This window comes from Cyprinodon tularosa, unplaced genomic scaffold (assembly GCF_016077235.1).
Source record: "Cyprinodon tularosa strain WSP-4 unplaced genomic scaffold, ASM1607723v1 ctg863, whole genome shotgun sequence".
NCBI classification, from domain to species: Eukaryota; Metazoa; Chordata; class Actinopteri; order Cyprinodontiformes; family Cyprinodontidae; genus Cyprinodon; species Cyprinodon tularosa.
In genome coordinates this window covers 61,676-88,201 of record NW_024039633.1, presented here as the reverse complement: position 1 = coordinate 88,201, position 26,526 = coordinate 61,676, and the positions used below count along the sequence as shown (strand labels likewise).

At 37.6% G+C, this 26,526-nt stretch overlaps 3 protein-coding genes across 3 annotated transcripts in view; 2 read left to right on the top strand and 1 right to left on the bottom strand.

Annotated features, from left to right (window-relative positions):
* The window catches only part of itga11a (integrin, alpha 11a), a 71,000-nt gene extending 69,826 nt beyond the window's left edge, over positions 1-1,174 (top strand). The window contains exon 30 of the mRNA XM_038273228.1: positions 81-1,174. Coding sequence (XP_038129156.1) covers positions 81-158 — 78 coding nt within the window. The 3' untranslated portion in view covers positions 159-1,174. The remainder of the gene's footprint in view (positions 1-80) is intronic.
* A 7,552-nt stretch (positions 1,175-8,726) lies between these two features.
* Positions 8,727-10,152, bottom strand: LOC119775292 (relaxin-3 receptor 1-like). The gene has a single exon (XM_038273224.1). The coding sequence runs from the start codon at positions 9,935-9,937 to the stop codon at positions 8,792-8,794; it is 1,146 nt and encodes a 381-aa protein (XP_038129152.1). The 5' UTR covers positions 9,938-10,152; the 3' UTR covers positions 8,727-8,791.
* A 2,621-nt stretch (positions 10,153-12,773) lies between these two features.
* LOC119775291 (A disintegrin and metalloproteinase with thrombospondin motifs 7-like) overlaps positions 12,774-26,526 on the top strand; it is a 68,263-nt gene continuing 54,510 nt past the window's right edge. The window contains exons 1-2 of the mRNA XM_038273223.1: positions 12,774-13,324; positions 24,378-24,745. Coding sequence (XP_038129151.1) covers positions 13,204-13,324; positions 24,378-24,745 — 489 coding nt within the window. The 5' untranslated portion in view covers positions 12,774-13,203. The remainder of the gene's footprint in view (positions 13,325-24,377; positions 24,746-26,526) is intronic.

Here is a 26,526-nt window from a genome sequence, read left to right as displayed (position 1 = left end):
AGCTGATGTCACAAAAAGTTTCACCATGCATATATCGTTTTTGTGACCTTGTTTCTTTGCATGACGTATCTTCCATGCAGCTTGGGTTCTTCCACAGACAGAAGCGAAAAGACAAGGAGGAACAGGAGGCCAACGGGAAAGTAGCAGAGGAACGGTAACCCTGGCTGTGTCGTGCAGACACCTTTTCCACAGGGGACGAGACTCTCAGGGACCACCCCACCTCCACTGCTCGCACAGTGGCTGTTACACAGACAGAGCAGCATCTCTGCTTATGCAAGGCTTATTCAGTGCACTGGACCTGTCCCATGTCACCAGCCTCTGACCCTCGTGTCAGCACTGTCGCACTCACTCAGCATTCTTGCACTGGTACAATATTGGTCCCACTTTTTATCTCTGTATTCCACTGCCTGTGGTGTCGTCCCTCCACGGATCTTGGAGCTGTGGTGATTTTTATTCTTCCTGGCCATATGTTAAAATGAAGGGAACCATCTTTATGAATTTGGCTCAACATATTTGTTGATATTTCCTTTTTGTTTATATTTATTTAATATTAATTAATCTTTTAGAAGAGTTTGAACCAAATAAAACACCTCATGGATGACTTTCTGCACAACTGATGATGCAGATTTAAAGGGTATTATAATAATACCTTTAAAGTTGCATCATCAGTATTAATCTGCCTTGTGCTTAGGTGTCAAAGCTTATGAAAAAAGGAAAATAAGATGCATGACTTTGAGCTTTCAGATACTTTTCTCTACTTATAAAAAGGATGCTCCTGAATGTCTTCTTTTAACAGACAAAAGATATTTTTTTAACATTTTTGATGCACTTTTTTTTACATCTTAAAAAGTTAACTTGAACTTGTAAATAACCAAGTGCCTTTAAAATACCCCTGCAGTACCTTTTTTTTTTTTTTTTTACATATTTTATATTAATATAGCATTCCTGTTTTAAGTTAAGCAAAAAAAAAAACTCGACTTTATGCTACAAAATAATAACTTAGACGGTTTCATGCTTTTTATTGTGCACTGCATCAGAGCAAAGTATGCATGAAATACTAAATAACAAGCAAGTGGTTTAATTAAGATTAGAGAAAACACATGTGGGTCGGTGTTTTATATTGACACGTTGTGAATAGATGTAATATGGTCAAAAATAAAACATTTATAATGTTCCTATTTGTCTTTATTCATTATCTAAGGAGTTACAGCATCTCATTGGAATGAAAATGTTCCTATTATAATTTTCAATTAGCTAACTCCTAAATCAAGCTTTATTCAAAGTGGTACAATATGGAAGGAGAGCTTGATGTGGCAATAGGTTTAAGCATTACAATGCTCCGATGGGAAAGTTAAACGTGAAGTTTCTTGTCAATTTTAAATCTGTACTAGTTATGAAATTATACCATGCAGTACGATAATACAGTTGTTTGCATTAAAATTTAACAAATTCCTACCATTATTTTTGAAGAAGTTCATACTGAATGTATTCAGTTTTAGAAACTCTTGGTTGCAGAAACTGTGATAACTTGACGTCATGTTGAGAAATGTTTTCAGCATCAGCCTAAATATATTTTGAAAAACTTGTTACTTTATTTAAGAAAAAAAAAAAACTGTAACTTTTTATTCGTTTCAAAGACGGTAATGATGGACAAAGATTGTATGTGCATCCCCTGGAAAACATCTCTTGAACTTGATCACAATCTGTTCAACCTTCCTTGTGAAGTGTAAGGAAAGTGGCAAATTGATTTTTGAAATTTTGCTTAAAATACTAAAAGAGTTTGATACCCCTAAATGAAATCCAAAGGAACTCTATTGAAAGTAATCCCCTGAAAACAAGATGAGTTAACCTAAACATAGCAAGACATGGTCGTCCACCCAAAGAGACGGATAGAGCACAAGAGGCCCATGGTTACCCTGTAGAGTTAAAAGGATCCACAGCTAAAGGAAAAATATTAGTCATACACAATTCTTACCTTTTCTGAAGAATGGTCTGGTGAAATACATGTTTGTATAAGACCCCATAAATATTACCATCCGCAGCTGGCTATAGGCTAAATTTGAAAGAGGGTGCTCTGGAGAGATGAGACACCTTGCATCCTACATGCAAAACACATCATTCCCAAGGTGAAAAAGCATAGTAGGGGTAGAATGATGCTGTGGTGATGCTTTTCATTTGAAGGGAGATACTGTAAAAGTTGGTCAGAGTTCATGGAAAGATGGACAGATACAAGATGGTTCTGGCTGAAAACTTGTTGGAATCTGTGCGATACTTAAAGCTCTTGATAATGGGATGCAATTTTATGTTACAGGAGAACACTTACATCTGACTGAGTTTGACCTTTTCTGCTTAATTAATATGCAAAAATGCTGATTTATGAGTGGAAAAGCTGGTAGAAATATATAGATGGTTTAACATACTACTCACTTATGAGGACGAGGGAAAAATGCACAGAAAGCGTCCACAACTTTTTGCAAATCACAGTCAAATAAAAATATGTATGTGGTTTGGAAATTCAAAGGGGAGCATGAGTTCTCAAGGTATCTGTCTTTTTCATAAAATACCAAATAGTCGAGGTTAATCTTCCTGAAAATAAAGTATTTGTGTAAAAATACTGGCCTGTTCCCTTGCTGTCTATTTAATAAAATACATCCTGAATAAAATAATTTAAAAAAGTCAAATTATAGGTTCCAAGAAATTATAATATAAAAGTAAAGTCTCTTAACAGAGGTTAACCCAGCAGTTAAGTGCACCACTGTGATTATATGACAGAATGTCAATAAATATCAAAATGTTAAACAATAAAAGGTTAAATCTACTTCAGTCCCCAAGAATAAAATGGACTGAAGACCAATAAACACAACTTAGAAGAGCTGAGAGCTGCAGATGTTGGATTGTAAGTGAGAAGGAACTCATTCTGATGTAAGCATGCATCATTTTTTTCCAAAAGGTTGAACTACTGCAATTGTTTTTGTCCACCGTAACAGGGTTTTTGAGCATGAAGGCAACCATTGATCAAATCGACAGTATTATCCTCGTGGGGGTTTGAAAATCGCTTGAGAAGGGATCTGCTCTGAAGATACAAACTTGCTGGCTAATTTACTTCACAGCATGATTTTCTCCTCCTGCTAAACACACGCTTTAAGGAGAAGAACAATTGTCAGATTCTAACCATAACATTAAAGAAATGCATGTCCTGATGTCAAATAACTATATACAGACTCCATATTTTCATATTTTTCTTAATGCTTTAGCAAACTAAAGTACATATAAAATCATTGATATTTATGTAAATATTCTGATATGACTACTGTATTTATGATCCCTCATTTTAGTGGTTAGATCATACATTCTGCAAGCAACCAAATCCAGTCAGATTTTTGCAGTTAGTTCTAAAAATAATCCTTTCTTACCTTTTTTAAGTTATGAAATGCTGTTAGGTGAAGATGCACAAGCAACATATCCAATTACAGCTATGACATGTCTATGTTTAACTCATAAGGCATGAGCAGCTGATGGGTTCAAGAACCACCAAACACAGACAAATGAAAATGGGCCATGACAGTCACAAACTATTACTGAATCTGGGACGTTAACAGAGTCACAGATTGAACTCTCATATATGATGTATGAAGTGAAGAAGGACTGGGCTGTTTGGACAATAGACAAAAATCCTCCTTGCAGATGAAGGTTTTTGTTTTGTTTTTTTAACCTAATCTGAGTTTGAAAAGGTCCAGAAGAAACTTCCCAAAGCCAATTCAAACATGGATCACCCTTTTGTTCGTCCTCTGTGTTTGGGTCGGTACCAGTGTGGCAGTTTACAGGGACATTTTTGCCACAGTTGATTCTTAAATTCTTCTAACAAGCTTTATGAAGATGTTGATTTGATTTTCTGCTTTCCCCTCACCTCGCTTGGGATAAGCCTGATGGAAAATGGATGGATGGACTTCTTACTTTTGATTACCGGAAAAAGGGCAATACTGAATTGAATTACCAAGATATGCTTTATCAAGAATTAACCCAATAAAATAATGTCCAGATGAACATTAAAAACACCAGACCCAATAATCCAAGCGATCTAGAACTCCTTGGTGGAGACACAGGCTGGTTGTCCCAATCTCATGTATCAGTGATGCTGAAAATTATGCAAAAGGAAACCCAACTGGGTACCGAATGCCTACAGCGCATCAACAAACTTTTCAGTCAGGCCAAATTCCTGTATTTAAATCAAATTTAATCCATTATATGGAATATTCAAATTTTATTAGAAATTGGGTTTAGTTTTCATTTGCTGTCAGCTGCAGGCCTCGAAATAAGCAGAAATGAACCTTTAAAATGTATACCCACCTGTATAAGTTCCTAAATAAGTATTTTTTTTCATGTTTAAAAATATTTGACCATTTCAATCATATTTTGTTTATAAGCAGGTCTACATGTGTTAAGGTGAAGTATGCATTTATTTAAATCTGATGTTAAGTTGAACATCTGCAATGTGCCACTATAGCATGGTTTTCTGTATTGACATAAGCTCACCTGTAAGAGGCATTGTTTACCAAACACATATCTCAAAAAATCATTTTGCATAAAAGGACATTTTTAACCTCATAAGTTTGACAACTTCTAGTATAATAATTTACTTATTTAGTGTCTTAAACATACATTTGTATTTACAGATTTTTATAAAACAACAGCAGAGCTGAGATTTAATTAAGTAAATTCTTTTTGGCCATAATAAATAAAGTCCTGACCAACACATCAGTCTTTTTAGGCTTTTTAAATGATTGGTAATGCCAAACGGCTTGCACCATATCTTTTGACCTTGCGGATGGATTTCTACAATCACTTTGTGCAGTTTTCCCAGAGGTACCAAATTGATGCTGAAACAATCATCCCATCAATGCCATTAAACCTTTCCAGGTATTCCTCAGACTCTGTATACAACCTTAAGCTAAACAGAATGAGCCATGGTGCGAAAATGGCATTCCTCGTTTTAAATAAACAACTATAATGGACTACAGTAGGTTTCTTTGGGCAAAGTCTTTGGTGTGATGGAGAGCACATTTGTTTCTGTCTATCTGACACCTGCAAACTGTTATGCAACCACAGTTATTGAACATATTGATCCTGCGGGGGAGGGGCTTTCTGTCAAGGTATAGTGAACAAAATAATGACAGAACAAATATGTGTCAAATATGTTTCATTAAAGAAATAATCAAATAATGGTTGTTCTGCCTGTAACATAGGTGTAGATCATAAATGTGTGACATGTTTTGCTGCTTTCATAGAAATATAGCTATAAAAAGGTAGTCCCAATGAAAATTTAAGAATTTTCTGTTGTGATAGGTTAAGATAAAATGTTGCTTTTCAGCTTTTTCGCTTTGTGACCAGATTTAAATTTAAAATTGGTAGATCTATCTGACCACAAGAGCATCTTAAGATGTGAGTTAATCTTTGTTATCAATAGAATAGAATAGAATAGAATAGAATAGAATAGAATAGAATAGAATAGAATAGAACAGAAAATCCCTTTATTGTCCCACAAGGGGGAATTGTGGACAGATGACTATGTAGCATTTCACATAAAATAACAGAGATTAAATTTCAAAATGTCCTACAGTTAGGAGGTTAGGGGATCATAATTCATGTGACTGAAATATCTCATCTGAAAACATTTGCTTTGGTGAATTAATTCTCCGAGTGTGCAAAAGTTTTTATCATCCCACACATTTTTTTTTCTATATTATGTTCTCAGCAAGCAACCCTTTTCTGGATTTTTCATGATTTAAATCTGTTTTTCAGCTTAAAAAAGAGCATATTGAATGACTGTCTGAGAGAAAACTCAACGAAATGCTTGACAGACCAAACAGATGCATCAGCTCTCAAAGGATAATTACCTGAATAATTGAGTGCTTTATTTTACCTGATAGTGATTTTCTACCCATCTGTCTAAACCTTTTTTTTTTTTTTAAAGATTCAAACAAAAATAGGAATTTTTAAGAAACAATGCAGCAGAAGTGTCCAACAAACACTGCAAATTATCTCTTTGCTTATATTTCTGTTATTAGAGAATTTAGAGTGCTGCACATTTTCCACATTAAGTTATGTTACAATCCTATTTCAAATGATATAGCATAAATCACTTGAGAATTGGCCAAAGTGGCTGTGGAGCTTCTTTTTTTTAATTCAGGAATCTTTGATTACTATATCTGTAATATATTCATGGGGCTGCACATTGGTGCAGTGGTTCAGGGTTCATACAGAGTGACCATATGGTTAATGGTCACCGCCCTGACTGAGGGACTTTTTCTCTCCCTGGTATCTGTAGATGATTGCTTTAACTTGGTGTTTGCCCTCTAATAAGCACAAATCTAAACTCCACAGACAGACTCCAGTTAAGCTGTAGAAACATCTGGAGGAAAAAGTTTGGACCTCAGTTTAATTTAGAGTTTCATGGCAAGGACTGTGAAGTCTTAAGTAAATCTGATGTCTATCTTTTTTATTTTCTTGATAAATTTGCCACAATCTCAAAAATGCTTTTATTCTACATTATTTTAACTCTGTATTGGGTGTAGATATTCTGGAATAGAAAGTAATTTTAAAACATTTGGAGGAATATAAATGAATGTGGAAAAAGGGAAGTGCTTTAAATACATTTTGGACGGTCTGTGGACTCTACACTGGTTCATCTACAGTATCAATAATGGTAGTTAAATAGCTCTGGTTCATCCCTTGGATTAAGAAGTAAATTAAATATCAAAGTAAAGTTATCAAAATAAGTATTAAAAGAAAAATAGTTTTGCCACTGGGCAGAAGTTAAGCTTTTAAAACCTCAGGAAAGCCTGAAGAAATAAAAAAATTGCTTTCCCTGAGGGAAAGTCTGCAGCATGGTAACACACTCACACATGTACTATAAAAAGTACTGTGTAATGGTATTAGCTGCAACATAAAGAGGCTGAAAGTCTACATGTTTAAGTCATCCCATTAATCTTCAGTTTTAATAAAACCAAGCTAATTTGAATTGACTGTGTTTTTCTGAACCTCCTCATTAAACAAGCTTATTAACCCCCTCCTCACTGACACCAGGCAAACAGACCAGACAGGCAGAATCTCAGCTGCTTGAAGAAGCAATAGAAAGAATGGAACAAATGCTCTGACCAGTGTTTTGTAATCACAAAAAGAACCACGATTCCAGTAATCAAAGGGTTACAAGGAAGATGGAGGGAGGAAGGGAAACATTAGACCTGATTGCAGTCCAAGCCAGCTGCATCCAGGTGGCTCTCTTACCTCCGGGCTTTCTAGTGGGCAGGTTTTCTTTAATTGTCTGTGGAGGGTCTTTACTGCAGCCAAAACATGACAGATGAATATTTATCAGCTACTATCTCCCCTTTGGGTTACTCACATGCTATTCAGATGAAAATCATTTTCCAATTGTTATAGTCTATCTAAAATTCCATTATGTTCTTTTTTTATTATTTAAACAATCATCTGCACAATACGGTCTTGGAGAATTATAGCTGACATTTGCATTTAAATAAAAATGCAGATTATTGTAAATTATATATTCTGAAATAATTTATAAGAGGTTATACCAATATTAAGTTTCCCAGCTACCACCAAACTTTTATGAGCATACATTCAACTTGTAGGTTTTGAATTTTTTAAATAGAAGCAGGAGGGATTTATTTTTCATTTATTCTAGCCAGATGATTGGTCGAAGGACACTGAAATGTCAGAGGAATTGACAGAAGGTCATTTTTCTTGGTAGGAAATAAAGCCTCTCAGCAACCAGAACCTTAGGGTGAAATATGGTGGCCTTGCACATAAAACTTTCTCTTTTTTTCTTATTTTTTTGCACTTCTCATTGTTTATTTTTTTTACATTCAATCAGCCAACTTCTCTAAATGAGCAAACTTTTACAATATTCAAATAAATGCTAATGCATGTCATTCTAGTCTGGACACAGAGCATTTTAGCTCGAGACATTTAATATGATATATTAATCACTTTAAATATTCATTTTTATTCAATTTATAATTTTGAAGAGTTATTTAATTACCTTCATGCCACCACAATATATATATTTCTCTGCATGCTTTCCGGTTCTTTTTTTTTTTTTTATTCTCCATGTACAGCACTTTTCTTTGCTTCTTAAATGTGCTGTGGAAAGAAACTTTGCTTTGCAAATCCTCACTTTTAATTATTGGAACACAGGTTAGGTTATCAAATAAAAGAATATATTCTAACTGCAACTGAAGAGAGAAACATATGGATCGTTAGTTGCATTTTGGAGCCAGGGCAATAATGTTAAGATTCTTAAAAAATAGAAACAGATTTCACATCCACAAATAATACAGTACACCATCCCACTTTGTGTTTATGGGGAGCTAATTATGAAACACCCTTACTGTTATTAGAATTATCATGACCATAATCATACACTGGAAAGCTAATATATAAATGTAATTATCTGGTAAGAATCATCAGCCACCTCTTCCTTAGATGGAAAAGCGATTTATTTATAGACAGGCTTTATTATAGACATAATGAACATAATCATATGGTGAGTACAGAGTGCAAATGACCGACTCATATCCTGTGAGCCAGACTCTGTCATTAGAACGAAAATATGAATCTCATAGAAAATTCACAAGTAAACAGTTGTAGGGGCTCAGCAGGTTTCACATTAAGTTGTCACACATGGTATGAAATAGCATATTGATTTGTTCTGAATTACGCACGAGCAATGGCAGCTGATGGAGAAAAAGACAGCACCTTTGCGCCCATGCTGCATTCAGTGTGTAAATGGGATGGTCTTAGAACTTGAAGGGCCTTTGCGGTCTATGATGGACAGCGTGTAGTCCGTGTTGTCCATGATTTGGAGAGGTACCACTCCATGGATTTCTGCGTGCGTAACGGAGCGCGTCGTGCACGCTTTGCTCTTAGCGGGACTGGAGACTCTCCAAAACAAGCCGCTCAGCATCTTCCTGATCTCCGGACGCATCAGGCAATACAGGATCGGGTTCAAGCAGCTGTTTGTGTGTGCCAAGCAGACAGTGACCGGGAACACGTATGTGTGCACTGTGTAATATGATGTGTCCCAGTTGGCCGCGTTAAATTTCACCAAGACCCCCCAGAAGGTGATGGCGTGATTTGGCATCCAGCAACAGAAGAAAGACAAAACGACTATAGCAACAGATTTGGTGACTCTGGATCTACGTTTGGGGTTGCTGCTGTCCATGCTTTTCCGTCTCACAAAGCGAAGCAGCATCAGATAATTAATACAAACTATGAACATCGGAATAATGAAGGCTATTAATATTTTCTGGATGTGGTAAAGAGCGAGCCAGTCGTGTCCCTCTGGAAACCTGAGCAGGCAAAGCTTTTCTCCAGCGACCACAGTCACTGTGGAGAAGATAGCTGTGGGAGCCGTGGCCACGGTGGCGGCCAGCCAGAGCACCGCGCACACCCACTTCACGCACCGTGACCTTCTGTAGGACCTTTTCTTCAGGGCTGAAGCCACGGAAAGGTAGCGGGTCACGCTCATCGCCGTGAGAAAGAAGACGCTGGCGTACATGTTCATGACGGTAACTGACAGGACGATTTTGCACATGGCGTCTCCGAACGGCCAGCTGAAGTCCAGAGCGGTGTCCACGGCCCAGAAGGGCAGCGTGAGGACGAACTGGAAGTCCGTAACTGCCAAGTTGGTGATGAAAACATTTATGGTTGATCTTTTTCTACCCTGTCTCACCCTCATGAGGAAAAACACCAGAAGGTTTCCCACCAAGCCCACGGCGCACACCACAGAGTACACCACCGAGATGAATATCCTCAGGATGGGAGAGCCATCAGCGCTGACGTCGATGTCCTCGAAAGTGAACTTGTCATCTCCAGGGGAACTTTGGTTCAGCGCTGCGCTATGATTGAAGATTTCATCCATCTTTGAAAACGCACATCTGCCCTGAAAGGCATCCAGATGAGGCAGACCATGTGCTCTCCCTCAACGCCCTGTCATCCTCATCGCCTTCTTCTGACTGACAACTGACCTGGAATCCGCTTTTATACAGGTGTGTCCCTGCGCTGCTGCGCCACGATTGGTCGACCGGAGGAAAGAGACATAGACTGTCCCGTGTTAGAAATGACTGTAACGCCTCGTCAGTCAGTGAATAAAGTCGGTGTGGTTAAGAATAAACAAAAAAATATATGTTATTATTCCATTTAAGACAATTTGGAGGTTCTCTGTATGGATGCGCTGCGCGCGCAGGTCGTGCGTAAAAAGCCAAAATGAGTATGTGATGGAAGCAACGTCACATATTCGAAGGGAATGTAAAAGTGGATTTCAAATACTAAAACCTTGCTGTTACTGACATCTGCAATACACCGCAGAGATTACTGTAGACGACACTCTTTTGATCCTGTTTCTGCTGGCGCACGCACGGCTCTGCGCGGCACCTCTGCTCTGTCAGCAGCAGCATCTATTAAAGTGCTAAGTGAAAAATGTCTAAGAGTTTCTGTCACTATGCATGCACAACAATTGCATGAAGAACATTTATTCTGATGTTGTCCTAGTGTCATTTTTACTCCGCAAGAGGGGGCGCTAATCTTAGTATTTAGTGTCCCCTTTGCAAAGATCTGGTTTTGCTTTCTGCTACAACTTAATATTTCAGATGAAAGACAAATATTAGCCTATTGTATACAAAATTCAGTTTTTAACATGTAATTTCAATCCTCTAGAAAAAAAAAAAAAAAAAAAAACCCAGATCTGACTGTATATTAATTTGCCACACAGTATCATCCATCAGATTTTTGTGAAAATAAATTAGTCTTTTTATTTTTTCTAAGTGTAAGAATTTTGGCTGATTTTTCTCTTCAATATAGTTTAAAATAATAATAATTTTCTACCAATTGTCAAAGAACGCACACCTAAATAAATCTGTAATTGTCTCCTCTATTTAGGCCTTACAACCCTTTAGAGACCACGAGATGCCAGAGTATTTTTCTCTTTTTGAAAAAAAAAAATCTTCTGATGATCCTTGATTTGTTGGTTTTTGAGATATTTTTTCCCTTGCACGGTTTGGAGAGCTATCTGCCATCTATCTGCAATGAATGGTGAACTTAAAAAGAACTAATTAACTGCCTTAACTTTTGTATGAACATCTAAGTACTGATAAAACAGGTGTGACACCAAGCAAAAGAAATCTGGAAAAAAACAACAACAAAAAAAACATCAAAAACAAGTTTTTCCATGTCATCTAAAATGAATCTCAGTTCTCTTTCAATTTGTTGATTTTAAACAGGCTTTATTTTTATATCATTTGATAAATGGTATAGTTTTACATTTATAAATGAAAGTGATATCATTAAACTGTTTTTCATAAATGTTTTATTTGTGTTATAATCAAGATCTCTGAGCAAAAATTGAGCCTATGCTTATTTTGATTCTGGAAAACATTATTTTATATCCCAACTCTCACATCCTTCACATCTAGCCCTGGGAAGCTATTTCTGTTACTTAAGTCACCCAGCAGCCAATAGCAATCAAGATTCTCCTTTCTAAGCTGACTCCATCATAGTCCATATTCCACCTTCCAGCCAAGCTGTAGAGCAACTCCTCCTTCTTCACTGCCTTCTTTAAATTTGCATGTTTTCTAAACAAAAACAAGCTTTTGATGGGCTACTGTATAAAATCTCGTACTCAACGCTATTTTTGACATTTTGAATTGAAAAAGCTTCTTGGATGGGAAGTGAAAGGTCTTCAAACGTGGAAAACAAAGTCCAGTGGATTTATTTATTTATTTTTATTTTACTTTTTTGGAATGACTATGACCTAGATGACTGAGAACCTTCACGTGAAAAAATAACACTATGTTAGAATACAAATATAATCCTACATCTCCCCTTTCACACTTACCAGTGATCTGTCAAGCATTTTCTTGGTAAGTTTCTGACAACAAGCCTCAGTAAACTAATAATATGTAAGATCTCAATTAACTGAGCGGAAACTTTTCTACAGAATTTTGTTCAGAAGTTTGGTTCAGACCTGAGAAGGACAAAAAATAATGTTGCCTAATATTGTTTTGTTTTTTTTCTGATCAAAGGAACAAATCTTTGAGGACCTCAGGGGTCTATATTGTTCAGTATTTTCAGAGTATCTAAAGAATTAATTTTGGTCAATAAAAAATAAGTGCCTGCATACCAATAGCAACATTGTAACATGTATAATTGTAATAAAAGGGAGTCATTTCTATTATATAATCTATATACCTGGTGATGGTAGCTATGTTTTTTGGCTGAGGTAGGGCTGCCCAACTGACCAGCAAAAACACAAATAATTCAACCTAATGATAAAATATGCAGGTAGTATTTAGTCAACCATAATGGACCCAGAACCATTTCAAATTCAGATTGCCTGGGTTTGTGATGATCACATGATCATCAGAATAGGCTTTAATTAAAATTGTTATAAAAATGGGAAACAAATTTTGAAGAATTAGTTACCATTATAAATAAGTGTATCTGAATGATTGACACATTTATTGACTCTTTCACATAAATGTAAGCTATGAATAATTCTCTGAGTAAAAAGTCAGAAATATAGTTTAAAAAATCTGTTAACTTTTTAAATTTTTTCAGTGGCCCTAATCCTCTTCCGTAGTTGATCGTCCACAAAGTGTAGAATATTTTCTCCGATTTTAAGTGAATGCATCAGGGCCTGAACGGGTCCTCATCTGACCCACTGAGAACCCGGCAGACCTCAGCCTTCCAGGGTGTAGTTTGCATGCAACTGGGTTGTTTGACTGTATCCGATTTCTTGGTGCAGCCATTCCCCTTTAAGCCTGTGCTCGGTCCTTGAAGAGTCAGCCTATTGTCTGAAAGTCCTCCCATCTGTGGGGGTGGCTCTGCAGAAGTTTGCTGAGGAAAAAAGTTTTCAAGCTGTCACTGGTCGTCGGGGGGAGACTGATGGAGGACAAGAGGACCAGGCAGACATTAGAGTAGTCAGAGTTAGATTGCACCCAGAAGCAGTGGGCTCAAATGATGATCAGGGCTGTATGGGAGACCTTTCTTAGGACTGTGACAGCTGGAGCGCACGGTCCAAGCCAGGCGACGCGCGCATCTAACTCTGATGGACTCAATCTGAATTTACCGCCCTGGAGGTGTTAGAAATAAAATTCATGTTTCTAACGCACAGGTACACGTCCTGACAAAATGATCCGTTCACAGTGGAGGCTCCATGCTGCGGGACAAAGAGCGTCTCCCATTCAAGTCCTCGTCGCGCTTCTTTTGGTGCTGGAGATTTGCAAAACCCTTGGATCCCCTCACGATCCAGGTTAGTGATCCCCCCCACTCCAGACTGTTGAAGTCACGTATTTATCTCAACAAGACCTCTAGTGTGGTGTCTGTCTCTGTAGTGCTCATTTGCTCTGTGAGTGCATCTAATTAAAGCCAGAGAGGGCAGTAATTCTGTCTGTGACTAGAAGCCGGCTGTGGCCACTGTTTACAAAGTTTGTAGCTGACCATAGCAATTAGAGACATTTAGTGAGCTCAGGGCAGCAGCTCCAGAGATCTGCTCTCTAATGAACCATGTTGTCCCATCTGTCTGCATTCATTCAACACAAAACCTCAGTGCTGTGCTGCTGCCTTGACTCCGACCTCTGACCTCTAATGTCAGCAGCAGGAAACTGCAGCTTTACTCTGGGAATTTACAGGATGCAATATCCACAGTATTTTTATACCCAAGCTGGTTCCCAGTGTCCTGCTGCATGGAGACATCAGCATCTGATATCTGGTAGAAAACACTCCCACAGCTCCCCCCCTCCACCTCTATCCTTTCAGTAATTCCCTTAGTTTATTATTTTAAATGCAAACAACCAAAACTCCCCCAAGGTTAGGGAATCAAATGCCTGTTTCAATGCGTTTTGTTTACATCAGATGCATGAGCCAAAAATAAACCATTGGTTCAAGACAAAGATGGGATCCTGAAGAAAGAAGTAACTTGAATAGTAACAAAACTCAGTTGGTAAACAATAGTACAATAATTTAAAATAGTAATACATTTTTTTAACAGTCCAAATTAACTTTTTTTCTTGTCCCTACTTTAAAAACAAAAAAACATTGCATATGAAAAGTGTCGTTGCCCTAAAATGATGTTTACTGATTTAAATATGATGGCTTAAAGCTGAAGTCTGTAAGTTTTTAAAAATCACTTTTTTGTCATATTGGCTAAAACTGTCCCTATGCCCAGACAGCAGTACATGTGATATGTAACCTGTGAAAAAAACTGCTTCAATTGGTACCGCATACTGCCTGTATTTCACTCTGGAAAGAATAATTCGGGACGAGTCAAAACAACCAATCACAGCCAGAGGAGCGTCTGATGGAGTGTCAATCACAGCTCACACACGCTGAATCCCGCCCCCCAACCCCCCCCCCCCTTCTGGTCGCATGCGGTAGCCGCGCAGATGCTGTGAGAGGGGTGGAGCTTGGAGGTGGGGCATGAGTGAAGCAGAGAGGGTGGGGGAGTGGCGTGAAACCTGTTTTTCTTCAAATTTTCAGTCGAAGTCTGCTCTCTTCTCAATGTTACAGACTGCAGCTTTAAGCCATCTAGCCTCTTTTTTGACAAGGTCACAGCCCTTCATTAATGTTAATCGTGTCATTTTTCATTTATATTTGTCTAATTAAAATGGATATGTTCACTAATGATCACAATGACTGTTTTTAAAACTACAAGGTCTTTAGACAATAGCTGTATTTCACGGCCACATGACCACATTTAGCAGGAATTAAAAAAATGCCATGCAGATTTTTACTAAAACTTGCTTATCAAAGGAGTAGCTGTATGCAGGAGCATCTGATTAAATAATTTAAAAGGTCATTTGTTTCAGTAAGGCAATTGAAAAAGTGACAATGATCCATTATATTTTTTAATTGCACATGTCAATGAACAACTATTTACTTGTGTTAGGTTTATTGATTATGACTTAAAACAAAGGAAAACCTCAAATTCTGTTTAATAGAAAATTAGAAGACCATTAAAAGGCGAACTTTTAAGAAATTATGTGCTATGGTCTTGTTATTGCCTTTCCAATGATGGAAAGGATTAGCAACACCTAAAACTCTGATAACAGGACAAATAAGACTGTAGATTTATTATGTTTCAGATGATAAAACACTAACAAACACAAGCTGACACAGTCTGACTCTTTTCATTTCTGAAACTACAGTGTCAGCAAACACATATCTTGCTGTTGGGAAAGTGGTTACTTGAAGTAATATGCTGTAATATATTAGCCTGCTTCAGTTCAACAAAACAACATTGAAAATCTGTGAAATTATAAAACTTGATTCAGTCTGAGTTGCTATTTAAAAAAATGTTTAAAAGGATCATAAGGACAATTTCTGATGATAAAAAGAGAAATAAAAATAAAAACAATATCCCATCTGGAAAAACTAAGCCTAGCAAAAATGTTTACCAGTAATGTAAGAATTTACACCACTAGAAAGAAATTGGTTTGCAGGTTAAAACGAGTATTGGGAATACTGGAAACAAAAGGCTTTAAAGTGACAGAAAGCAAAAAGATTAGACTCCAAGGATGATAAAGAGTCTGTATTTACAGTGTCAGATAAGTGAATCAGGACAACACTGCAAAAAAATAAAATCTCAATAAGTCATTTTTTCTTGAAATAAATGCATTTTTTCTTGAATTTAGGAGGTTAGTGAGATACTCTACATTCAAAGCAAGAAAAAGCTATTGCATTGTCTTATTTCAAGTGCATATTATCAATTTACCTTTTTTTAATAGTAAAATGCTAATTCCATTGACAAATGATCTAATTAAAATGCTCAAATTAAGGGTAAATACAATTTATTGAAGAATTTTTTTCTTATTTCTAGATCATTTTTGCAGTGAAGAGGTCTAGCCATGTGTGCCCCTCACACTGGAAAAAATGTCTAGAAATAGGTAAAAAAATGTCTTAAATTGAGTGTATTTACCCTTAATTTGAGTAGGTAAATGGCCAATGTAGTATTTCTACTCTTAAAATAAGTTAATTAGATAAAATGCACTAGAAATAAGACAATGCAATTGTGTTTTTTTTTTTATGTCAATTGTCTTGTTCCATTGGCAAAATCTTGCACCTACCTACTCAATTCAAGAAATGCACTTATTTTAAGAAAAAATTACTTATCTAGATTTTAATTTTTTTCCAGTGCATTAAAACACCTATCCATCCATCCATCCATCCATCCATCCATCCATCCATCCATCCATCCATCCATCCATCCATCCATCCATCCATCCATCCATCCATCCATCCATCCATCCATCCATCCATCCATCCATCCATCCATCCATCCATCCATCCATCCTGCTGCCTATCTTCGCTAGGCTATTGGCTTGAGGCAGGGTAAACCCTGGACAGGTCACCAGTCTGTCACCGGGGAACACAGAGAAACACTAAGTCAAAGAAATACAACCATGCACGCGCAAAAGGGAGTGTGCCTCAGCTTTTATTTTATTTGGATTTTGCTTTTGCACAACTGGAATGTATGATGCAAGAGACAAAACATTTATACAGTGGAAACAAAAGAAAAATGTAAGTTTCAGAACTCTTCGGATGTAGTAATGTTGCCAAATGCTTAGTTTGAGCATGCTTAAACAGATTCTTTCCATCAGTGTGGTGGGAATGTTGCTTCATGTGGTGAATATTGCTTCTCTGAGACATCTGGTAAGATTTCTGAAGTTTGTTTTGTCCAGCGCATTTCACCCCAAATGTTAGTTACACTGAAATTTTAAAAATTGCACTGACATTTTAATAAGCTTAGAGTCCACGGAAATGGCAGTTTAACCACATTTACTACTACCCCCTTGAAGCAAAAAGGGTTATATAAAAATGCAGTTCTCACCACATTTGTAAAATTGAAATTGTGGATTTTGTATATATAGATGATAGTTGGAGTAAACTTTGGTACTAGAAGTATAGGGGATGTACTGACTGCCCATTCTTTGTTTGTTTTTTTATTTCATTGAAGTAGTAAGGAAATTAGGTGAGAATCTACACTGCAAAAACTATCTAGAAATCAATCAATATTTCTTAAATGAAGTGTATTTACCCTTAAATTGGTAGGTAAATAAGACGATTTGCCAATGGAATGTGTATTTTTACTCTTCATATAAGATAATTGAAAATATGCACTTGAAAATAAGACAATGCAATAATTTTTCCTTATGTTAAATATAAACTGTCTTGTTCTATTGGCAAAGGGTCTCACTTACCTCCTCAATACAAGAACAAATGCACTTAGTATTAGAAAAAATGGCATCCATGTTTATTATTTTTTTTGTCATAGGGTGTTGATCAGTTAAAGGTCTTGTGGATTTTTTTTCCCCGAATTTTTGAAAAGACCTGCCCTCTCCACTTAAAAAAACAAACAAAAACACATGCATACCCACTCCCGAGAGGGAATGCCTATTAAACGCGTGCGAGAGCATGCAGGAGTCCATTTCTCCTTGCGCAGGCTATGTTTAAAAGTTGCTGTTCTCATAGCTCATAAAAGCTTACTGTGTTCGAGTCTCCACCCTAACCCCTAAGTCCCTCAATCACTATATAGAGCGGGGACTATATAGTGGACTTAATAGTTAACTCAGTTACCTGACCGTTCAGACAGATGATCACTGCTTTTTGCTTTCTGTAACTTTGCCTCCACTGTGCGATGCCTGGGCCATTTTTATTAGTCGCCAGGTTGCTGTGACAGCAAATCCCATAATGCTTTGCGAGGAGATCTCTCCACTCAAAGCATTCTGGGATATATCTGCCTCTTCTGAGGCCTTTCTTTCCTTCTCATACACTTTGTAGACACTTTGTCTCTTATGACCCTCTGCCGTTTTCAAAGAACTGCGGTGAGAAAGTTGAGCTTCAATGACTGACGGAAACCGTAGCCCACCACAGATATATGCCTGAAAGTGCACATGTGCAGAAAAAGATAGCTAACTCGGGCCGAGCACGAAGGACGGCCTTATGTAAACATACCACCGGAATGATTGACAATTAGGAGGACCACTTATTTAGATGATCCACCCAGAAATAAAAGATCGTTCTATATACCAAATAAGCTAAAATCCCTACTGTTTTTTCCTGAGGAAGAATATGTTCTTAGATTTTCCATTTGTAAATTGTATCAGCAATCTCTCTTTATAAATGTTAAAGTGAACCTGGAGTCCACTCTTTCACCACCTTCCCTCAGCTATTCTATAATCCTTTATTTTCACTTCTGACTGCTGGAGCTCTTCTCCACAGAGACTTTTTCTTCCCTGTGATAACCTTCACTTTAATTAGGGCATTTGAATCACTGATGTCCGAATTTTAAGAATAAAAGTTATCTTTCAACTTTTGTGCACAGTTACAGGGCGGCAAAGTGGAGATAAGAGTTAATCCGGTTAAAGGATTCAGTAGCACTGTCCCTAAATATGTTTTCTTAAAATATGTAGAAAAACATCATGCTAAAGTTTTAATTCACTTCAATAATTTACCTAATTTAAAGATCTGTTCCCAACCTGTAATTTTTCTATACTGGGTCTGATGGTTTTGGTCAGTAATGTACATTAAAAAGATACATATACTACCATTCTTTCTACAGGACTCAAAGGACATTGAGAGTCAGCACAACAGATTCAGTTATTTACTTTATGCACATACCCTTTCCTTGCTTATGGGACAAGAAAAAAGTAATGGTCTTGTAACTGTATTTTGTACCCATCTATTGTAAATATATTACATGTTCTCACTTTGTTAAGAAACAAAAGGCCTGGAAAAGGCAGAGAAAACATTTGTCTTTTTATAGAAGACAGGTGGGATCTGTGGATCCCAGCTGTGCTTATGTGTAATCTGTTATATAAAGCATGATGTCCTTTAATCGTAGGTTATGAGAAAGGCAATAGACAATAGTGAATGGGATTGTTTGAAATTGTTCTTTTATGATCAAGACAGCTTTGGAAATTATACCTATGTCGTATCTTTGTAGTATTTATCTAATAATCCACATGGAGAAAGTTAGAAAATGTTCATGTTTAATTTAAAACATATTAATTGTTAATCCAAAAATTACTTTGGATATCTTTGATATATGACTAAATTGCATCTGTATATATTTAAACCTGTAAAGCTATTGATGCCTGAAACTCACTATTAAAGAATTTACACAAATAGATTTATGTTAGAGCTTATTAAGGTTTCTGTATGGATGTGTTTTTCTTTTTATTCTAGAGAACACATTGTATTGTTTTGAAATTCAATATGAATGCAATCAATTTGTTTTTACCATGACAGTAATGCAGCAACAAGCTCAATGTCCAACAGAGTTAAAAAAAAAATTTCTCCTATTTAATTCAAAGGTTTGCTCTGTCATTAATCTCCACAACCAGACCCTGTCCAAATTGAATTTTAGCAATTTCATTCACCTCTGCAGAATGTAACAGAATCAAGGAACATACAGTATTAAAGCCCAGAGGTGAGAAAAATCAACAACACTATATGTATTAAAAGAAGCTTAAATTAGTGTCCTTGTATTAAGAGCAGCAGTATTGGTGAGCTGGCAGCTCACGAGGGTGTGCACTTTGACTAATTGTTTAAATCAGACTATGAATGACCCTTTGAGCTGTTGCTGCCTTAAATATACCATATATCCATTATAATAATGACTTGATTGCTTGATATCCTAACAGGATACTTTTTTTTAATCATAGATTTTTATGGAGTAGTTTCAGCCAAATAGTGTCATACAGTAGCAGCCATTCGAAAAGGCCCTCCCTAGTCAAACGCCAGCCGAATGGCAGCCAGCTTCCAGCCACTAGAGTGACCCCTTCCTTCTCCTGGATGTGCATATTTTTTTGCTCTGACTCCACCCTTTCACTGAATTACAAGGTCTGACCGGGAGAAGGCACTTCTCTTTAGATCTTAATGTCCACAAATCATGACAGAAAGAATATTTTAGTACAAAGATTGATGTTTAAAAGGGAATTGCAGGGGACCAGCCAAGGGCCCATCAAGGAAAGTGGGGAAATTTTGAATGGCTACTACTGTACATCAGTTTGTAGAATTACAGAAGCTCATCAGATCTGACTGAACTTTGTGGTAAATTCATTACATTTTTACTTTGGACTAAGGTTATACTTTAAATTTTTCACATTTCTTTTCTTACATTTACATATGCTCACTGTGTTGAAAGAGATCAATGAATCGTTCTAATAAAGAGTAATGAACTTTAATTTCACCTTGGATCATTATTTCACTTAACTTGGTAATCATATTCTCTCCCTTATGATATTAAAGATTCCCAACCATACATTTTTTCATTCAGAAAGTTGTGCCAAACACCTGTCTGACAGGTAATTAACAAAAAATAATTCTTAATATTTATATACTAATAATATTTTAATTTTATATTGTTTTGATGATAAAAGAAAATGATAGAATCAGCTTTGATAAAATGATGTAATGTTGACTATTAGTTTTAAGGGAGCTTCTGCAATAAGCCTGTTCTAATGCTCTATAGTGGTGCAGTTGTTAAAACCACAGGTTTGCAGCAAGATCATCCTGAATCTAAATATTGGGTTGAGGCTTCCTACATTGGGATTCATTTTCTCCTTGTATGAGGGCTTATTTTGGCTTCTTGCCATCTTCTACAAACATTCATGTAGGTTATGGATGTGAGTTTGTGTGTCTGCATGGTTGTTTAACTTTAACATTAACAAAGCATTGGTATTACCAGGATCTCGCTGTCTGATCTTCCTGTAGCTTATTTTTATGAATTGTACTATGTTCTGCTGAATCAAGGATCCTTTAATCTTATCAAGGAGTTGTAATTATGAGTATTAGTGGGACTCGATTTACCTTTTTAATCGAGTTAATTAAAAGATCTGTAATAATCAATAGAAATTAATCGCGTTCTAATCAAAAACCATATAATCAACAAAATACACATCTTCTATTCAAAAACCCTTTTTAATACTCAATAAATTATATAGGCACAATTTCATATATATATATATATATATATATATATATATATATATATACACTCACCGGCCACTTTATTAGGTACACCTGTCCAACTGCTCGTTAACACTTAATTTCTAAGCAGCCAATCACATGGCGGCAACTAAGTGCATTAAGGCATGTAAACATGGTCAAGACAATCTCCTGCAGTTCAAACCGAGCATCAGTATGGGAAAGAAAGGTGATTTGAGTGACTTTGAATGTGGCATGATTGTTGGTGCCAGAAGGGCTGGTCTGAGTATTTCAGAAACTGCTGATCTACTGGGATTTTCACGCACAACCATCTCTAGGGTTTACAGAGAATGGTCCGGAAAAGAAAAAACATCCAGTGAGCGGCAGTTCTGTGGACGGAAATGCCTTGTTGATGCCAGAGGTCAGAGGAGAATGGCCAGACTGGTTCGAGCTGATAAAAGGGCAACAGTGACTCAAATAACCACCCGTTACAACCAAGGTGGGCAGAAGAGCATCTCTGAACGCACAGTACGTCGAACTTTGAGGCAGATGGGCTACAGCAGCAGAAGACCACACCGGGTGCCACTCCTTTCAGCTAAGAACAGGAAACTGAGGCTACAATTTGCACAAGCTCATCGAAATTGGACAATAGAAGATAGAAAACGTTGCCTGGTCTGATGAGTCTCGATTTCTGCTGCGACATTCGGATGGTAGGGTCAGAATTTGGCGTCTACAACATGAAAGCATGGATCCATCCTGCCTTGTATCAACGGTTCAGGCTGGTGGTGGTGGTGTCATGGTGTGGGGAATATTTTCTTGGCACTCTTTGGGCCCCTTGGTACCAATTGAGCATTGTTGCAATGCCACAGCCTACCTGAGTATTGTTGCTGACCATGTCCATCACTTATGACCACAATGTACCCAACTTCTGATGGCTACTTTCAGCAGGATAATGCGCCATGTCATAAAGCTGGAATCATCTCAGACTGGTTTCTTGAACATGACAATGAGTTCACTGTACTCAAATGGCCTCCCCAGTCACCAGATCTCAATCCAATAGAGCATCTTTGGGATGTGGTGGAACGGGAGATTCGCATCATGGATGTGCAGCCGACAAATCTGCGGCAACTGTGTTATGCCATCATGTCAATATGGTCCAAACTCCCTGAGGAATGCTTCCAGCACCTTGTTGAATCTATGCCACAAAGAATTGAGGCAGTTCTGAAGGCAAAAGGGGGTCCAACCCGTTACTAGCATGGGGTACCTAATAAAGTGGCCGGTGAGTATATATATATAGCTTTTAATCCAATGATTTATTGTATTGGTAAAAAGTACATGGGCATTTGTTATAGCATGATTCTCCCTCTAAATACAGTACAAAACTATATATAGAAACATGGCATACAATATTGCCTGTAGACTAGAGACTGACACGGGAGTGGATTTTCACTCCTGTCCCGTCCCACTCCCACAGAAAAAAATTATGTCCCGTCCCGATCCCGGGCCAGAGTAGAAATCTAAATCCTTTCCCGTCCCACTCCTGGTAAAATTACTCCCACTCCCATCCCGCTCCCATTCAGAATGACTCCCGCTCCTGCACCACTCCCATTCTTGTTGTCTTCAATAAGATTTCTGCCAATACGTTGAATATGAATTTCTATGAAGGTTCAGTTAAGTTCCTGTTTCTAACTGTAGTAAAGGTCAGTTAAAGTAAAAGGAATAATAATTATAAATGGTTTTTGGGTCATGTAGTTATCCAGTACTGGATTTTTTTCTTTCTATTTTATTTTATTTTTTGGCATCGATCCTAGTCTTTTTTTTTAGTTACTATCGGTTTGCTCCCGCTCCCGTCTGCTCCCGTTAATGTTTAATCCAGTACCGTCCCAATCACTTGATGGTTACTAATACTGACTCCCATCCCACGGGAATCCCACAGGAATCCCGTGACCCGTGGGATTCCCGAAAAAATGTCAGTCTCTACTGTAGACAGAAGATAACATTTCATTTGTAATACTGACAGAGTATGACAGTTCAGCTCTGCATAAAGCATTGCCTTTAGGAGCTTAAAAATGTGCAGCATTTAGTATAATTAAAACATTTAGAATTAATTAAAAACATTTAGTATAATTAAAACATTTAGACCACTGAGACTACTTTTCTCATTACGGCAGTTACTAACACAAAAAATACCTGTTTCTGGTCTTAGCTCCTTCCCATGCCAGCACGGTTCTGATATAAAGTGTTTATTATGGCGGATGCACTTTGGTCATAGTTTAGACGTCCATACCTCTCTGCAGTACTCGCATTTGATTCGAGCCATGGTGGTTTTTAAGGCTGAATTTATAATGGATTAACACCTGTGATGAAACTTTTGTGTCAGATTTGTTGTTGAATATTAAGGCTTAAGCAAATTTTTATTGAACCTAATCCCAAACATTAATCAATTTAAGGTGGTGATGTCAGGGTATCTGTTTGTAGTGATCCTGGGAAACACAAAGATTTTTCAGTTTCCATATTTTATTATTAAAAATGTGAGGAATATGACGTTTTTAGGGGAAGCTGTTTAGTTGAAAAAACCCTTTTAACTAGTGTTTGCCACCAGACTGTCTGTCTGCTTGAATGTTGCTTGAGATTTTCTCTCCCAGTACACTAAAATGAAATCCTCTTGACAGCTGTACATTTAAATAAGATACTGGCTTCTCTAAGTCAGACCACATGACCCCACTTAAAAGAGTGCAAACTATAACTGATCAAACCACTTGCATAAAAATAGATACTAAAATGATTTGATTTCTAGCAGGAATGGGTGGTCCATTGCATCTTTACTTAATAAAGCCTAAATGGATACAGGTGACTTTTTATTGCCAACCTGATACATTATATGCAGTATAATGATTAGATTATAAAGGGTTAAATAATTCAAATATGTTGTTTTATTTTCATATTTCTGCATTACAATCAATGTCAATGTGTTGGAAGGTCACCTACCGTTTTGAAGGCAAAGTCTCCTTATTGTTATGCAACTCCAAGAGCTCTTAGAGACACTTCTTTTGATACTGCTGATGTCTCCACTTCAGGTCCAAGAAAATTAGGGATAATTTCCATTAGGAGAGCAAATTTCAAAAGCCTTAATTAACCCACTGCACATGAAAGTAAAAGGCAAAATGTGAAAAGGAAATTAGGAATTGAAGCATTAATCAAGGTTTGCATCTGCTTGGAAGCACATAAATGAGATGATTATGCAGTCATGAGATGTGGTTTAGAGATTCAGTTTTATTTACGGCTTTACAGATCCTTAATTGTTTAATTATTCTGTTCATTCCCATGATATATTAGCAAATCTTCTCATACAAAATGCTTTCCCATGGCTTTCACAGAGAGCTATCTGCATGACCTGCCTCCATATGAAGTAGTTCACCCAACTAGAGTTGATGCCAGAGGCCACTTCCTGTCAAACGTCTTGTCCTACCGCACACGCCGTGTACAACGCCGGGAAACCTCAGAGGACAGTGCGGGTGCCCATCAAGTCTTCTACCAGTTTCTCCACGGCGGCCACAGCTTGTACTTTAACCTTACTCTCAATCCAAACCTGCTGGCTCCGGGCTTTATGACGGAAAGGAGATATGGTGGCCTGGAAGGGGCCAAGATCCAGCGCCCCGGAGCTCCCGGGTGTTACTATTTAGGCGAAGTGTGGGACAGGACCACTGTTAAAGGACATGCCGCAATAAGTACATGTGATGGACTGGTGAGTATATAACTTTATATTCCAAAGTAATGTCAAATCATCTTTTATCTTTAAAATTGGGGTTTTAAGAGACATAAAAGTACTTATTTTTAAAGAAACAATGAATTACAAGTTTTTGATATGTAAAACCATGTTCTAAATATAACAGTAACTGAGATTTTTTATGCTAAGTGCTATTCTGAGATTGCATTAAAAGCCAAGAGTGAGAACCACTGACTAAAATATCTTCACCCTTTTCTTTTTAAACCAGTACAAGAAAAAGTTTTCTCTTTCTTTCAAATTTAAAGTTTTTAATCCGCACAGTAAAATAATAGAAGCGAGCAGAATGCCCAGAGTCTATGGACTTAACCCAAAAGTGGGGTTATCCTCTGTGATGCTTTGTCAGGCTTTCATTGTTGCTGCATTGAGTTGTGTGGTGTGTGTTTGCTTTGTTTTTCCTTGGCAGGGTAATTACCGACACAGTCCGTTTAAAAAATATTCTGTTTTCTTAAGCACATTATAATAATACATTTCTTCATCATGAAGCTGCCACAGTTCCTTTTTCAGTTAATCTCTAGAGACAGAGATGGTAATAGATCTGGGTGGAATAATTTATTTATTAAACCAATTTAATACACTCACCGGCCACTTTATTAGCTACACCTGTCCAACTGCTTGTTAACACTTCATTTCTAAGCAGCCAATCACATGGCGGCAACTCAGTGCATTTAGGCATGTAGACATGGTCAAGACAATCTCCTGCAGTTCAAACCGAGCATCAGTATGGGGAAGAAAGGTGATTTGAGTGACTTTAAACGTGGCATGATTGTTGGTGCCAGAAGGGCTGGTCTGAGTATTTCAGAAACTGCTGATCTACTGGGATTTTCACGCACAACCATCTCTAGGGTTTAAAGAGAATGGTCCGACAAAGAAAAAACATCCAGTGAGCAGCAGTTCTGTGGGCAGAAATGCCTTGTTGATGCCAGAGGTCAGAAGAGAATGGCCAGACTGGTTCGAGCTGATAAAAGGGCAACAGTGACTCAAATAACCACCCGTTACAACCAAGGTGGGAAGAAGAGCATCTCTGAACGCACAGTACGTCGAACTTTGAGGCAGATGGGCTACAGCAGCAGAAGACCACACCGGGTGCCACTCCTTTCAGCTAAGAACAGGAAACTGAGGCTACAATTTGCACAAGCTCATCGAAATTGGACAATAGAAGATTGGAAAAACGTTGCCTGGTCTGATGAGTCTCGATTTCTGCTGCGACATTCGGATGGTAGGGTCAGAATTTGGCGTCTATAACATGAAAGCATGGATCCATCCTGCCTTGTATCAACGGTTCAGGCTGGTGGTGGTGGTGTCATGGTGTGGGGAATATTTTCTTGGCACCCTTTGGGCCCCTTGGTACCAATTGAACATTGTTGCAACGCCACAGCCTACCTGAGTATTGTTGCTGACCATGTCTATCCCTTTATGACCACAATGTACCCAGCTTCTGATGGCTACTTTCAGCAGGATAATGCGCCATGTCATAAAGCTGGAATCATCTCAGACTGGTTTCTTGAACATGACAATGAGTTCACTGTACTCAAATGGCCTCCACAGTCACCAGATCTCAATCCAATAGAGCATCTTTGGGATGTGGTGGAACGGGAGATTCGCATCATGGATGTGCAGCGGACAAATCTGCGGCAACTGTGTTATGCCATCATGTCAATATGGACCAAACTCCCTGAGGAATGCTTCCAGCACCTTGTTGAATCTGTGCCACAAAGAATTGAGGCAGTTCTGAAGGCAAA

Coding starts and splice junctions, on each gene's coding strand:
- LOC119775292 (XM_038273224.1), bottom strand. CDS start 9,937: ATGGATGAAATCTTCAATCATAGCGCAGCGCTGAACCAAAGTTCCCCT.